The following is a 15,000-nucleotide window of genomic DNA, read 5'->3' on the forward strand; positions in this document are numbered from 1 at the left end:
GTGTAATCCGGGAATCAAGAGAGACAGCACACAACCACGTAGTATAGAAAAAAAGTGCATTAGTGAAAGTGGCACATCAAATACTACTCCATTGTGTGCCGTCTCTTGATTCCCGGATTACACGGTATCGTATATATCTACCAGGGGTGGCCAACTCCAGTTCTCAAAGTCCACTAACAGGTCAGGCATTGAGGATATCCCTGTTTCAGCACAGGTGGCTAAATCAAAGACTGAGTCACTAATTGAGCCACCTGTGCTGAAGCTGTAACTTATTAAGCCACCTGTGCTGAAGCTGTGACTGATTGAGCCTGCACCCCCTGTGGACCGGAGTTGACCACCCTTGCTGTATGTTAAGACATGGAGGAAGTGAGCACAGCCTTTGGTCCCTGTCTTGGTACCTTCCTTCCACAGAGGACATACGGACATACAGAATGTGACATCAGGATTTTTCGAGTTAACCCCTCGCTCCCTTATTGCCCAAACCCCCAACCAATCAGACAGAGATAACTAAGATGGGGTCAAATGACCACAGCTTTATTAGCAAACATACCAATTACTCGCCACGTCAGATTGCACCCAAACCTGTTCTAATCCAATCCCATTAATAACTCAAAAGCCCTCCGGCCGTACAGGCCGAGCAGGAGATATATCAAATACAAACAGCCAAAACAGAAGGACATCACCATACCGGCCATCGTAACCACAGCCCGGCAACACCTTCCCCGCCACCGTATTACCAATCCGCCTTCCCACGTGCAATCTGACCACCACCCCACCGTTTGCCCCACCACCAGCTGTGACAATACCACCCCACCGTCTGCCCTACCATCAGTTGTGACAATACCACACCACCGTGTGCCACACCACCAGCTGTGACAATACCACCCCACCGTCTGCTCCACCACCAGCTGTGACAATACCACCCCACCGTCTGCTCCACCACCAGCTGTGACAATACCACCCCACCGTCTGCCCTACCACCAGCTGTGACAATACCACCCCACCGTCTGCTCCACCACCAGCTGTGACAATACCATCCCACCGTCTACCCCACCACCAGCTGTGACAATACCATCCCACCGTCTGCCCCACCACCAGCTGTGACAATACCATCACATCGTCTGCCCTACCACCAGCTGTGACAATACCATCCCACCGTCTGCCCCACCACCAGCTGTGACAATACCATCCCATCGTCTGCCCCACCACTAGCTGTGACAATACCATCCCATCGTCTACCCCACCACTAGCTGTGACAATACCATCCCACCGTCTGCCCCACCACCAGCTGTGACAATACCATCCCATCGTCTGCCCCACCACCAGCTGTGACAATACCATCCCATCGTCTGCCCCACCACTAGCTGTGACAATACCATCCCACCGTCTGCCCCACCACCAGCTGTGACAATACCATCCCACCGTCTGCCCTACCACCAGCTGTGACAATACCACCCCACCGTCTGCCCCACCACCAGCTGTGACAATACCACCCCACCGTCTGCCCCACCACCAGCTGTGACAATACCACCCCACCGTCTGCCCCACCACTAGCTGTGACAATACCACCCCACCGTCTGCCCCACCACCAGCTGTGACAATACCACCCCACCGTCTGCCCCACCACTAGCTGTGACAATACCACCCCACCGTCTGCCCCACCACCAGCTGTGACAATACCACCCCACCGTCTGCCCCACCACCAGCTGTGACAATACCAACCCACCGTCTGCTCCACCACCAGCTGTGACAATACCACCCCACCGTCTGCCCCACCACCAGCTGTGACAATACCACCCCACCGTCTGCCCCACCACCAGCTGTGACAATACCACCCCACCGTCTGCCCCACCACTAGCTGTGACAATACCATCCCACCGTCTGCCCCACCACTAGCTGTGACAATACCACCCCACCGTCTGCCCCACCACTAGCTGTGACAATACCACCCCACCGTCTGCCCCACCACCAGCTGTGACAATACTACCCCACCGTCTGCCCCACCACCAGCTGTGACAATACCACCCCACCGTCTGCTCCACCACCAGCTGTGACAATACCACCCCACCGTCTGCCCCACCACCAGCTGTGACAATACCACCCCACCGTCTGCCCCACCACCAGCTGACAATAAACACAGCCCCCAAGTCAATGTTTTCCATCTTCTTACTGTCTCTTTGTACAAAACATTTGTCCTCTTATCTTTCTTCTCAATAATAAAATAACAACCTGACCAAACATATTGAACACGACATTAACAATAACTTACACCCAAACACCCCGGCAAACGGCGGGAACCTCGCGGCCACAAGCTGCGAAGAGGGTGAGCGTTCCCGTCTCCTTCTTTTACCCCCCTCCCGTCTCCTTCCTCTGACCACTATCCTCACCTTAACCATTACCTAACCTTCTCCTTCTGGGGCTTCCACCCCCACCCTCCCATCAGGCCCCCCTTCCTATATGTACACACCCATACAAGTGCTACATGAAGTAGCCTCTGATACATATTGTCCTACAGCAGGGGTTAGGCCTTGGATACAGTAAGCGCATGGAGCCGCGTGCGCCTGCTGCAGAGGCGATCCGAGGCATCGGGCCTCGGGATCTGGAGGAGGAGACGCAATGGGGAGGCGTGCCCGTGACATCACGTGAGCGGCTCGCCCTCATTGGCTGAACCGCTCCAGTGACCCGGCCGTCATGTGACAAAATCAAATCATTTTGTCCCACTAAAAATCAGCAGCGCCGTCGCCCGCCCCACGCGCTCTATGGCCGCCCTATGGCCGCCCTCATTGAGGCACAGCCATTTGTCGCGCTAAGCATGGACACGGCCTTGGGGAATAGTCGTCACCGCGGGCTAGGCACACCCTCCAGCAGAGAAGGGGTGTATTGTGCTAGCCTGGGAATGGCTGGCACATCTCTGCGCACATGAGACGTACACTATGACTTGGTCACATCAGAGCCCCTTGTATCTCGGTTTCTAGGAAAAAAGCAGCTGAAGATGAAAGGAGTCGGGGAGACGAGGGACACAGCTGCCTTGCGTCCCCAGACACCTCTGACAGTTTGTTCTGTCCATGCTGGAGTGCTCCTTCACATCACGTAGCATCTGCCACCAGTCGCCTTATCGCTCCGCAGCATCTGCCATGTCCTAGAGCAGGAGGGGGGGGCTCCAACTCCAGTCCTCAAGACCCCTCAAGGGGTCAGTTTTTAAGGATATCCCAGCTTCAACACAGTTGGCGCAATCAGTCCCTGCTTCAGCACAGATGCGTAATCAGTCCCTGCCTCAGCACACTTGGCTCAATCAGATTGGGCCACCTTTGCTGAAGCTGGGATATCCATAAAACTTGACTTTTTGGGGGGTCTTGAGGACTGGAGTTGAGCCCCCGCAGTCCTAGAGCAGCCGGTTACACGCACAGTGTTTCTGAGCCTGGCGGATTGGCAGCGAGCCGCGTAACACACGGAGATTTGGGGGGAACGATGTACATGTCTCTTCCATCTTCCATTGACATGAACTGGGATGAGGGAACGTCCGCAGGGACCAGAAAATCATCAGCTGACGGTCAGGGACTCGCCGCACATACACAGCGCTGGTAATTACCACCCTTACCCCAGCCTGTATGTACTGTGCCTACTTACAGTTTTAGAGCCCTTGCCCACTGCAGGAGGAAGGTTACCATCACAGGAAGTGCACTGAGTTACAGGACTGTAAATGGTCCCCTGTGTTTTTCTCGCACTTTCTCTCATTTCAGTAACGCCCTAAGCAATGCATTACAAGTGTCCCTGTAACGAAGGGCTCCATTTCCTGCCTTGAGGGCTGCGGAATAGGTTGCCACAATGCAACGAACCCGTTGGCTACCATAGGAGTAAGCAATGTGCTCCGCAGTGCGCTCCGCGTCGTCTGCGCTGCACCGTGGCTCTGCAAACTCCCTCCCCGCTCGGGAACGACCTGACGTTGAGCAGCGAAACGCGTTGAGTTCAGAGGTGACGTTTACCGCTGCGTTCCCAAGCGGGGAGCGAGTCTGCAGATCCATGGAGCCGCTCAGAACGGCGGAGACGAAGGGCCAGAGGTGGGCAGGTGGAAAATGAGGATGTTCGATCGGCTGTGGAGGTCTTTTGATCCAGCGCCATAACCTCTGCACTGTGAAGCCAACAATGGGGTGACCAGACGTCCCATTTTTTCGGGCTCCGTCGCGGGTTTTCGTCCCGCTCGTGAGCGCCGACTCCGCATGCGCGATAGCCAGCTGCTCAGCGCGCTGCATTTCTTTGGTATAGATCAGGGGTGGCAAACTCCTGTCCTCAAGGTCCACCAACAGGTCAGGTTTTAAGGATATCCCTGCTTCAGCACAGCTGGCTCAATCTTCGACTGAGCCACTGATTGAACCAGCTGCGCTGAAGCAGGGATATCCCCAATACCTGGTCTGTTGGCGGCCCTTCAGGACTGGAGTTCGCCACCCCTGATCTATACCAAAGAAATACAGCGCGCTGGGGAACACTTTCTAAAGCTTAAATCAGCCCCGCGCCGGGGATTCGCGTCTGATCACAAGAGCAAATCCCTCCATAGAGGACACTTTGGTGCTGAGAGGGCTGCATTAGCCTTACCAGGGCCGACACTACCACGGGAAGGCCACGGCAAGGCCACGGGAAGACATGACTAGCATATTATGTGAGTGACTGAGGAATGAGAGACTGCATCAGCACAACCCATCTCATGGATCCAATGCCTTATTTGCGCATTAGTCTAACACAAGGAATACAACGCCCGAGGCCAGCAGGAAATAACTTGGGTACACCCCGGGGGAAAGGAGGGAGCAGAGCGTCACGTTTAGTTATCTCACATCTAGCTGGGTTGTGCTTTGAGATGACCGACTCGGGCATGGCCCAGTCCCGGACGTGATTTGTAGAACCGGAGCTCTGCCAGGGTAACAGGGCAAAATGCCAGTAATACAGGGCAACTCCGAGTTTCCTTGTTACCCTGGCTGTGCTCCGGTTCTACAACGGCCGGCGCGCCCTGGATCTGCCGGACTGTCCTGAGAGGGAGGTTAACAGGTAATGGGCGTTAGCCCCGAGTTCTGTTACCCCGCTCTGGTGCTATTAAGTACACTGTATGCTACATAGAGGGTATTACTGCGGTTACCTGACGGACACTGCTAGGCGCTCACTCCTCTTTAGTACAATTATACATGGACTGTTGCATTGTGGGCAATCACTACAGCCTCCTGGACTTACATGGACAGACATAAACATTTTTTTTATGGAGTTCCCATGTGATTTTGAGCCCCATTCCACACCAAACACTACATGTCCCAATAAAGAGGCAATCCAAGCCGTTTTTCTATTAATTTTTTTAATTATTTAATACAGGTTTGAAGCAGGGGGTCTCCGGAGCTGAACCCCGTTAATTTCAGCTGCGGGGGGACCCCCACTGCCTCCAGAGACACTTACCTCCGAACAGCGGCGGATTTCAAGATCCGCCAGCCCCCCCAGGCACTTACATGTGGCGGTCGCCTCCTTGCTGCCGCCCTCCTCCTACCGAAACCGTCACGTTGCCATGGTAACGCCACGTCATTTGCCGTTGCGACGTCACGTTCGTTGCCATGGCCAACAGGATGCCGTGTCGCGTCGGTCACATCTGCTGCGTCATTTGACGCTGCAATTCGAAAGGAGGAATCGGCCGCCACATGTAAGTGGCCTTCCCATTAGGCCCGAGAGCGCGGCAAATGCAGATTGGGGGCGGACATTTTTGACGCCTCAAAATGTTGCCGCCCTAAGCCCGGGTCTAATGGGAAATCTTCCACTGGCTCCAGAGTGGGCGCCGGTAGCCACTTCAGGGTTCACATTATGGCTGCTTTGCCAAGCTCCCGTGGCTTGCGGGCCAATAGGAAGCCGTGACGTCACCCGGTTCGACTTCCTATTGGTCCGTGTGACTCGGGAGCGTTAAACTGTACAAAACTGCAGAGCTGCCGGCAGCCCCTTCTGAGGCACAAGTATCTCTGGAAGCAGGGGGTCCCTGCAGCTCAAATTAACGGGGTTCAACGCTGGGGATCCCCCTGCTTTAATCAAGTAGTAAAAAAAATATATATATATATATATATATATATATATATATATAGTAATTTTAAAATAAACCCTGCAGGAATGGCTCCTTAGTGAGATACAATGTAACAGCCTTCTACTTGGGACAAAGAATTCACACCAAATAGTTATGTACATTCTCTTTAAAATAGCCGCCATTGAGAATTTTCAAGGTCTAAGGGGTTTATTGAATAAGCCCCTAACTGGTCCACACATCTGGAATGATGGCACGATTGTCTACCCCAGGGGCGGGCAACTCCAGTCCGCAAGGGCCTCCAACAGGTCAGGTTGTCAGGATATCCCTGCTTCAGCACAGGCGGCTCAATCAGTGGCTGTCGGTGGTCTTTGAGGACTGGGAGTTGGCCTCCCCTGGGTCTAATTAGTTGGCGCTTAACAATCTTTAATAGCCCAGTATGTATCAGCATAAGGTTTCCGGGCATAACTCTGAGAAACGATCACACCCGCCTCGTATTATGGGACTTAACGTTAACCCTCTTGGCGCCCACATGGACCTGCAATGCTTTGCAAAGGAGCAAAGGGGATTCATTGAGGGTGAAGGTGTTAAATGTCCGAGTGCTTTCACTTCGCACAGCGAAATGACGCCAAGAGGGAACCACACCATTAATGGCCAAGGATTATTACCTTTTAATACCGCTAGTCATAGTTTCATTTATCTCTAAAGGGTGGGAGTCAGCTGTTCCGGGGGTTTGAACCCCAGGTTCCCTCGGGAGGCAGCGCTATCTCTCCGTGTTCCCCTGGCGCGGTGTTTATCCGGAGTACACAGCGCGCTCCCTGCTTCCTGAGACCGACGTGTAAATAAGAGCCTAATCTGATTGCAGGGGGAGCAGATCGATACATCCTGCGATGGGCTCACACAATCAGCCATTCCCGGTCTAAATATACACCGCGGACTGAGTCTCGGACGTTTTACGATGATTAACCCGATGGATGAGCATCACGCAAAGCACTGAGGTCACGGCCACTGTGCTGGCCCCCGGAGGAAGTGTCGATCTTCGAAACGTTTTACGGAATACACAAGAGTCCTTCGTCGGTGAAAATGATGCTGTGCAGAGTTTGCCAAACCTCACCGGTCTCTTCTTCACCTGTAATTTCACTTCCACAGTACAGTAATCTCCAACGTGAGACCTGTGAGATTGAATGAGCTCTGCACGCTCATTCCATACCCTCTGGTAGAGCGGTGGCCAACTCCAGGCCAGGGCCACCAGCAGGTCAGCTTTTAAGGACATCCCTGCTTCAGCACAGGTGGCTCAATCCGTGGCTCAGTCGAAGACTGCACCACCTGTGCTGGAGCAGGGATGTCCTTAAAACCGGACCTGTTGGTAGCCCTTGAGGACTGGAGTTGGCCACCCCCTGCCCTAGTCCTTTCCCACTGTGATATTGTGACGGAAGGTGTATGTCCTTATGCGTAATGCACGAGCATGAAAAATACGTGCAGTCTTACTTCATCGGGCAAACTCCGGAGAAGAAGAATCCCGCCGTTTAAAAGTCCCCAGGCTCCGTCCAGGTAAGGATGCAGCCTCCCGAGTGACCTTCTGACCACGGTGATGACCAGAGACCTCGCCCTGGAGAACAAGCCCGGCTCCGCACCTCCTGCTTCCTCTGATCCATCACTTCCACAGCTCTCGTATCCTCCTGCTAAGCAAAGGAGACATTCCCACTGAAAGAAATATAGCAGCTGGAACCACTTTAATATGGCCGCCTTATATGAAATTAATTATCAATTAGCTGAACTCATTGCCACCACTTCAGCATCCCTCCACCCCTTTCTCTCTCCCCCTCTATCCTAGGGAGGCCCCTAGATCAATGTTGCAAGTTAGTCAGGATGTAAACGCTGCACAGTGATTAGGCCGGTGCTTGGCCATCATTGCTTCCAGAACACGCTGGAAGGGTCACCTGACCTTGTGTGACTCCGCATAAACTAAGCCCCGCCCTTATTCTGCCCAGTTACAGGGGTAAGGATGGTGACATCACAGAAGGGGTATAAATAGAGCTGCAGAAGCTTCTAGGCCCTTGGGTTCCTGGAGGACAAGAGGAGAGGAGCCTCAATGTACATAATGTCTGTCTTTAATGTGCAACTCTATGTATGTAGTGAGCATGGTCACCTTTATTATTTTGCAGTTAGGGAAAAGTGTTCCTTACCTAAGAAGGGCCACTAATGATGGAGGGATGGGTGGGGTGACCAGATGTCCTGGATTTTAGGGCTCTGTCCCGTCTTTTTTGTTTGCTTTTCCCGGTTTTTGGATCCCCCTGGCGAGCGCAGACTGTGCATGCGCGAAGAGCGCTTGCTGGCTGCGCGTGTGCGATCGGAGCTAGCCGATCGCTCTTGTGCACGAGTAGCCGGCACGTGCCAATTGCGCACGCGCAGCCGGCAAGGGCTCTTCACGCATGCGCAGTCAGTGCTCGCTGTTTACGCATGCGCAGTCAGTACTTCCTGTTTACACACGCGCAGTCAGTTCTCGCTGTTTACGCATGCACAGTTGGCAAGCGCCGACTGTGCATGTGTGACATTTGTCCCAGATTTTGCCGGGAGAAATATGGTGGCCCTAGGGATGGGCGCATCCTCCCTTCCTTCAAAGAGGATGTGCGTGGCACTCATGCCAGGGGGTTCCTTGATCAGGGAGCCAAAGTGCCACATCTGGGGTTTGCCTACAAACAAGCTCAGACAGCACCCTGGCCAGCCAAAGTAGGGACTAGCCGGGCTCTGCACAGTGTGATCGGAAGATGGGATCCTTTATAGAAGGTGCACCCCATGCACAGATCTCTTGCAAGGGATTGCCCTATTATCCACGAAACGTGTGTGTAAGGTGACAAGCCGCGCGCCTCCCTGGGAAGCCGCCTGAGCACCCAGGGGAGAAGAGTGTATGATATCCAGAATAGAGAAAACCTGTGTGTCTAAATAAAGTTCCTGGCGACATTTTATTCCACCAACCGCTGACAACGCCGGCCAGGAGGGCAAAATAGAAGCTCTAGGGAATCATCCTCTACTACAGGGGTGGGCAACTCAAGAGCTACCAACAGGTCAGGTTTTCAGGATATCCCTGCTTCAGCACAGGAGGTGCAATCAGTGGCTCAGTCGTTGACTGGCCAACTCCAGCCCTCCAAGGCCACAAACAGGTCAGGTATTAGCGACTGAGCCACTGATTGACCCACCTGTACTGAAGCAGGGATATCCTGAAAACCCAACCTGTTGTGGGGTCTTGAGGACTGTCGTTGAGCACCCCCTGTGCTATACTATAAATTGTGGAGTCATTTCAGCTCTGCACGTTTAACGGCCTTTATTCTACGAAGGAAAAAACAGTTTCCAATGGAAACAACAGGGGTTTTGTTGTTGGCTAAAGACGTGGACAGATGGCAGGTACCTGGCGTGGAAAGGTGGCAGGTACCGGGCGTGGACATGTGGCAGGGACCGGGCGTGGACATGTGGCAGGGACCGGGCGTGGACATGTGGCAGGGACCGGGCGTGGACATGTGGCAGGGACCCGGCGTGGACATGTGGCAGGGACCGGGCGTGGACAGGTGGCAGGGACCCGGCGTGGGCATGTGGCAGGGACCTGGCGTGGGCATGTGGCAGGGAACGGGCGTGGACATGTGGCAGGGACCAGGCTTAACATGTGGCAGGGACCGGGCGTTTACATGTGGCAGGGACCGGGCGTGGAAATGTGGCAGGGAACGGGCGTGGACATGTGGCAGGGACCAGGCTTAACATGTGGCAGGGACCGGGCGTTTACATGTGGCAGGGACCGGGCGTGGAAATGTGGCAGGGAACGGGCGTGGACATGTGGCAGGGACCAGGCTTAACATGTGGCAGGGACCGGGCGTTTACATGTGGCAGGGACCGGGCGTGGAAATGTGGCAGGGACCGGACGTGGAAATGTGGCAGGGACCTGGCGTGGACATGTGGCAGGGACCAGGCGTGGACATGTGGCAGGGACCTTGCGTGGAAATGTGGCAGGGACCGGGCGTGGAAATGTGGCAGGGACCGGGCGTGGACATGTGGCAGGCGGCTGGAGGCCTCAGCCTTGGGAAATTGACACCGATGCGCACACTTTGTTTGCAGGTTGGCGCCGCCCTCTGGCAGCTAAATCAATACACTTTTATTCACAGACAAAGAACCAAAATGCTCCCCCCCCCCCCCGGGCACTACTTACCAAATAAAACCCATCAGCATCTATTCAAAGGGGGTTATATATCAAGGCTGCGCTGGGATATAGATGTACCCAGCAGTGTCACATTTAAGAAGATGGTAACTCTAGCACAAGCATGTGACATTAGATACAGATTATCAGCCCCCTCTCCCCCAGCAGGTCAGCTTTTCAGGATATCCCAGCTTCAGCACAGGTGGCTCAGTCAGAGGCTTGGGGGGCCCAGGGAAAGACTTTGCCACTTACTGCGCACAGTGGACCATGTCTCGGTGGCGAGAGCGGCTGAAAGTATGCGTGGCAGGTGTAAACACTGAGTAACCCGTGAGTATTGTTTGGTGGTACTCCGAGCGTTTGAAAGCAGCAGTACTAAACAAATGGCCCAATGTAATTAAGTAACTCTTGTAGGATACAGCATTGCATGAAGCCAGATGGCAGGTGTACTTACCCGGGACACACAGCAAGTCTTACATCTTGTGCCACACTCAGAGGGTTAGTGCAATAAATCGCTCACTCGTTTAACACCTTCCCTGCTGTTTGTAATGACTCTTCAAGAATCCGAAATATGTCTCACCCCTGCACTGCTGGAAGGGCCGTCCACGGAGGGCAGAGAAAGCTGTTGCAGACCCCTCTGGCAGCACAGGGGTTAATGGCTCTGTAGCCCCGACAAAAACACAACAGTGAATAGCACTGCAACATGTACAGCAGAGTACACTGCATGCTTTGTTACCGACTGAAAAATGTTTTCCGCACTTGCAAAGCTGAAAATTTACAGAGAGAAGCCATTTTATGTACCCCACCCCAAAAAAATAATATTTGACATCAATGTCCCTGCAATGCAGAAATCTGCTGGCTGATTTCACAGTGAAGGGTGTGATTCCTGGGGGAAGCACAGAAGAAGTAAAGGAGATTTGCAGCGGTGGAAATGCAGTATAATAGGTAGTGCCCGAGTTTCAGAAACTCCACCCCCTGTTAAAACGGGAATCCAAGCGCTTTTGTTTAAACATTTATTCGTATTTTTTTTTACACAGGATTGAAGCAGGGGGTCTCCGGAACCGACCCCAATTAATTTCAGGTGCGGGAACCCCCTGCTTCCGGAGATACTAACCTCCGTAGAAGGTGCCGGTAGCCGCTCCAGGGATCACATTATGGCGGCATTTCAAAGCTCCCGCTCCCTGCCGGCCAATAGGAATCTGTGACATCATCAGGTTCAGCGTCGTATTGGCCCGCATGAGGCTATTTCCCCGGTGGCGGTGGCGGCGGCGGCACACTGGCCGCTCACCTCTATCAGGCAGGCGCCTCAGTAGGTTCTGCGGTCTTGGCTCACGAAGCGCGGTGGTGCTTCAGCCAGCAGGGAAGACAAGAAATGTGTCTTCCCGTGCGGCGACGCGGTCACGTGGTCTGCGGGGAATCAATGGCAGCAGAAGTACAGAGCTCGCTCGGGCAGCGAGTTTCAAAAGAAGCATTTTGTTCCATAAAAAAATGGTCAAATCCTAAGAAATGTTACAATTTCCCAAATAATTTCTATGCACAATACACTCGGGTGTAACAGCAAACTGTAATCTGCTGTTTCGTACTTTTTACCGTCACACTCCCTCACCCACCCCCCGACCCCCCCCCGTTTTGGCCACGCTCCCCCGCACCTCCAATCGCTCCCTACAGACCGCGGCTTTAAGCTATGCATGCGTTGCCAGGGGCGCCGTGCAGCAGCCAGCACTGTAAAACCCCGCGAGCCGGAGCGGCTACCAGCGCCCCTACAGAGGTAAGAACCTCCAGAAGCTAGGGGGCCCCCGAGCTGAAATGAACGGCGTTCAGTGCCGGAGACCCCTTCTCCAATTCCGTGTAAAAAAAAAAAAATGTTTAAAAACATAAGCGCTTGGATTACTCCTCGTTTTAAAAATGATTGTACAATATTAATGTCCTGCTAGGGTTGCCAGGTGTCCAGGATGGAACCAAACTGTCCTGTATTTGGACACTCTGTCCAGAAAAAAATTAGAGGTAAAACTGGACATGTACAGTATGTGTATACCGGTATGACCTCTCTGAGCGTGTATGTGTATACCGGTATTACCTCTCTGGGCGTGTATGTGTATACCGGTATTACCTCTCTGGGCGTGTATGTGTATACCGGTATTACCTCTCTGGGCGTGTATGTGTATACCGGTATTACCTCTCTGGGAGTGTATGTGTGTACCGGTATTACCTCTCTGGGCGTGTATGTGTATACTGGTATTACCTCTGGGCGTGTACACTACAGACACACTTTATTAAAGTGTGGCCGGTTCCGCAAGCCGGGAGATTTCCCGGCTTGCTAGTGGCCGTCCCTCGGCGTGCCGCGCGTCACCGACGCGCGGTCACGCGTCATCGGGAGCCTGCGTCCCCTGCACGCGCGTCCAGGGCTCCCCGAGGGAGCCCTGGTGTCCCGCGATGTGGGGGACGGCGGCAGGGGGTTCCGGGGGTCCCGGCGGACCCGGCAGCGGGAGGGAGAGCACCCCGATCGGAGGGCGCTCTTCCGCTGCTTCGGCGCGCGCCCGGCACCCTCCGGCGCGCGCCAGTTTACTGCTGCGGCCGAGAACGGGCAAATGCTCGAATAAACTCGGCCGCAGCAGTATGTGTATACCGGTATTACCTCTCTGGGCGTGTATGTGTGTACCGGTATTACCTCTCTGGGCGTGTATGTGTATACCGGTATTACCTCTCTGGGCGTGTATGTGTATACCGGTATTACCTCTCTGGGCGTGTATGTGTATACGGTATTACCTCTCTGGGAGTGTATGTGTAACCGGTATTACCTCTCTGGGCGTGTGTGTATATACCGGTATTACCTCTCTGGGCGTGTATATGTATACCGGTATTACCTCTCTGAACGTGTATATGTATGCCGGTATTACCTCTCTGGGTGTGTATGTGTATACCGGTATTACCTCTCTGGGAGTGTATGTGTAACCGGTATTACCTCTCTGGGCGTGTATGTGTATACCGGTATTACCTCTCTGGGCGTGTATATGTATACCGGTATTACCTCTCTGAACGTGTATATGTATGCCGGTATTACCTCTCTGGGCGTGTATGTGTATACCGGTATTACCTCTCTGGGCGTGTATGTGTATACCGGTATTACCTCTCTGGGCGTGTATGTGTATACCGGTATTACCTCTCTGGGCGTGTGTGTATATACCGGTATTACCTCTCTGGGCGTGTATGTGTATACCGGTATTACCTCTCTGGGCGTGTAAGTGTATACCGGTATTACCTCTCTGGGCGTGTATGTGTATACTGGTATTACCTCTCTGGGCGTGTATGTGTATACCGGTATTACCTCTCTGGGCGTGTATGTGTATACCGGTATTACCTCTCTGGGCGTGTATGTGTATACCGGTATTACCTCTCTGGGCGTGTATGTGTATACCTGTATTACCTCTCTGGGCGTGTATGTGTATACCGGTATTACCTCTCTGGGCGTGTATGTGTATACGGTATTACCTCTCTGGGCGTGTACGTGTATACCGGTATTACCTCTCTGGCGTGTGTGTATACCAGTATTACCTCTCTGGGCGTGTATGTGTATACCGGTATTACCTCTCTGGGCGTGTATGTGTATACCGGTATTACCTCTCTGTATGTGTATGTGTATACCGGTATTACCTCTCTGTATGTGTATGTGTATACCGGTATTACCTCTCTGTATGTGTATGTGTATACCGGTATTACTTCTCTTGACAGTGACCTGACCGGCTTGGGGGGCCGCAGAATTTCCTCGAGCAGGGCTGTTGCTAGGGGGTTGGGCAGCTTCCTCCATCCTGACTGGCTGCTGCTGCGTAATGCAGCCAATCAGGAGGGGTGCAAGTAGCTTTGGGTGCGGCCAAGGAGAGGAGAAAACAGCATGGAGCGGTGAGAGGTGTGTGTGTGTCTCGAACGTGTTGCACCTTTTTCGTCATTGTGTCCACTATTTTTGGAGAAGCTCGCTGGCAACCCTACCAGAAACACAAAGGGACCGTTTAATATAAATAACATCCATTCGTAATTTCCTGCAAAAAATGTAATAAAATGGAAATGCCTGTGAATAAGAAAGCAGTTGTACGTCAGATGTATATATATTTTTTTAAAGCAGTGACCCCCCAGTTTCCCCTTGCTCCCAGCACCCTGACACTTTGACCACTGGTGATCTGGGAAAGAGAGTTTGGATGAAGGTAACCTGCCCTGTGGGACTTACCTTCCTCCTCCTCGGGTAGGTAGCGGTTCACCAGCTCTTCGGCCTGTGAGATAGCCAGCTCAGCCCCCCGGCTCACCGTCTGCCCGAATCCCAGGCTCGCCAGGGTGATGGCGCTTAGAGACACGGCTTTGCGGGTCTCCTTCACCGCAGCCTGGGCTCTGCCCAGCACACCCTGCACACCGCCGACGGCCTGGTCCCGCCAGGCCCTCACCCTGCCGACCAGCCCGTCTCTGAGGTCCGAGGCCACCTGCACGGACACGAGGGAGCGCAAATGAGTGGACAGCAGACCGATGTTACAGAATTATTGTCCCTAGAAGATATTAGGGGTATGAATGTCCCTCTCTTAACCCCTTCAGTGCTGGATATAGGATTTGGGATCCTTACTTACCAACTTCCAATAACACGTCAGACCAAATGGCCCATCATTACAGAGTAGCCCGTCCCTACTCATGGAAGCACTAGAACAGGAGTGGCCAACTCCAGTCCTCAAGGGCTACCAACAGGTCAGGTTTTAAAGATATCCCTACTTCAGCACAGGTGGCCCAATAAGAAGCAGCGCTATCC

General features: G+C 53.4%; 1 protein-coding gene across 6 annotated transcripts in view; it reads right to left on the reverse strand.

Moving 5' to 3' along the window:
• Positions 1-15,000, reverse strand: part of LOC142499066 (perilipin-1-like) — a 50,114-nt gene that overhangs the window by 26,330 nt on the left and 8,784 nt on the right. For 5 of the 6 annotated variants that reach the window (XM_075607881.1, XM_075607885.1, XM_075607883.1 and 2 more), the window contains 2 exons: positions 14,437-14,683; positions 7,526-7,719 (listed from right to left, as the gene is read on the reverse strand). In XM_075607881.1, coding sequence (XP_075463996.1) covers positions 7,526-7,719; positions 14,437-14,683 — 441 coding nt within the window. The remainder of the gene's footprint in view (positions 1-7,525; positions 7,720-14,436; positions 14,684-15,000) is intronic. The other variant, XM_075607882.1, reaches the window with a different exon arrangement.

This window comes from Ascaphus truei, chromosome 7 (genome assembly GCF_040206685.1).
Source record: "Ascaphus truei isolate aAscTru1 chromosome 7, aAscTru1.hap1, whole genome shotgun sequence".
Lineage (NCBI taxonomy): Eukaryota > Metazoa > Chordata > Amphibia > Anura > Ascaphidae > Ascaphus > Ascaphus truei.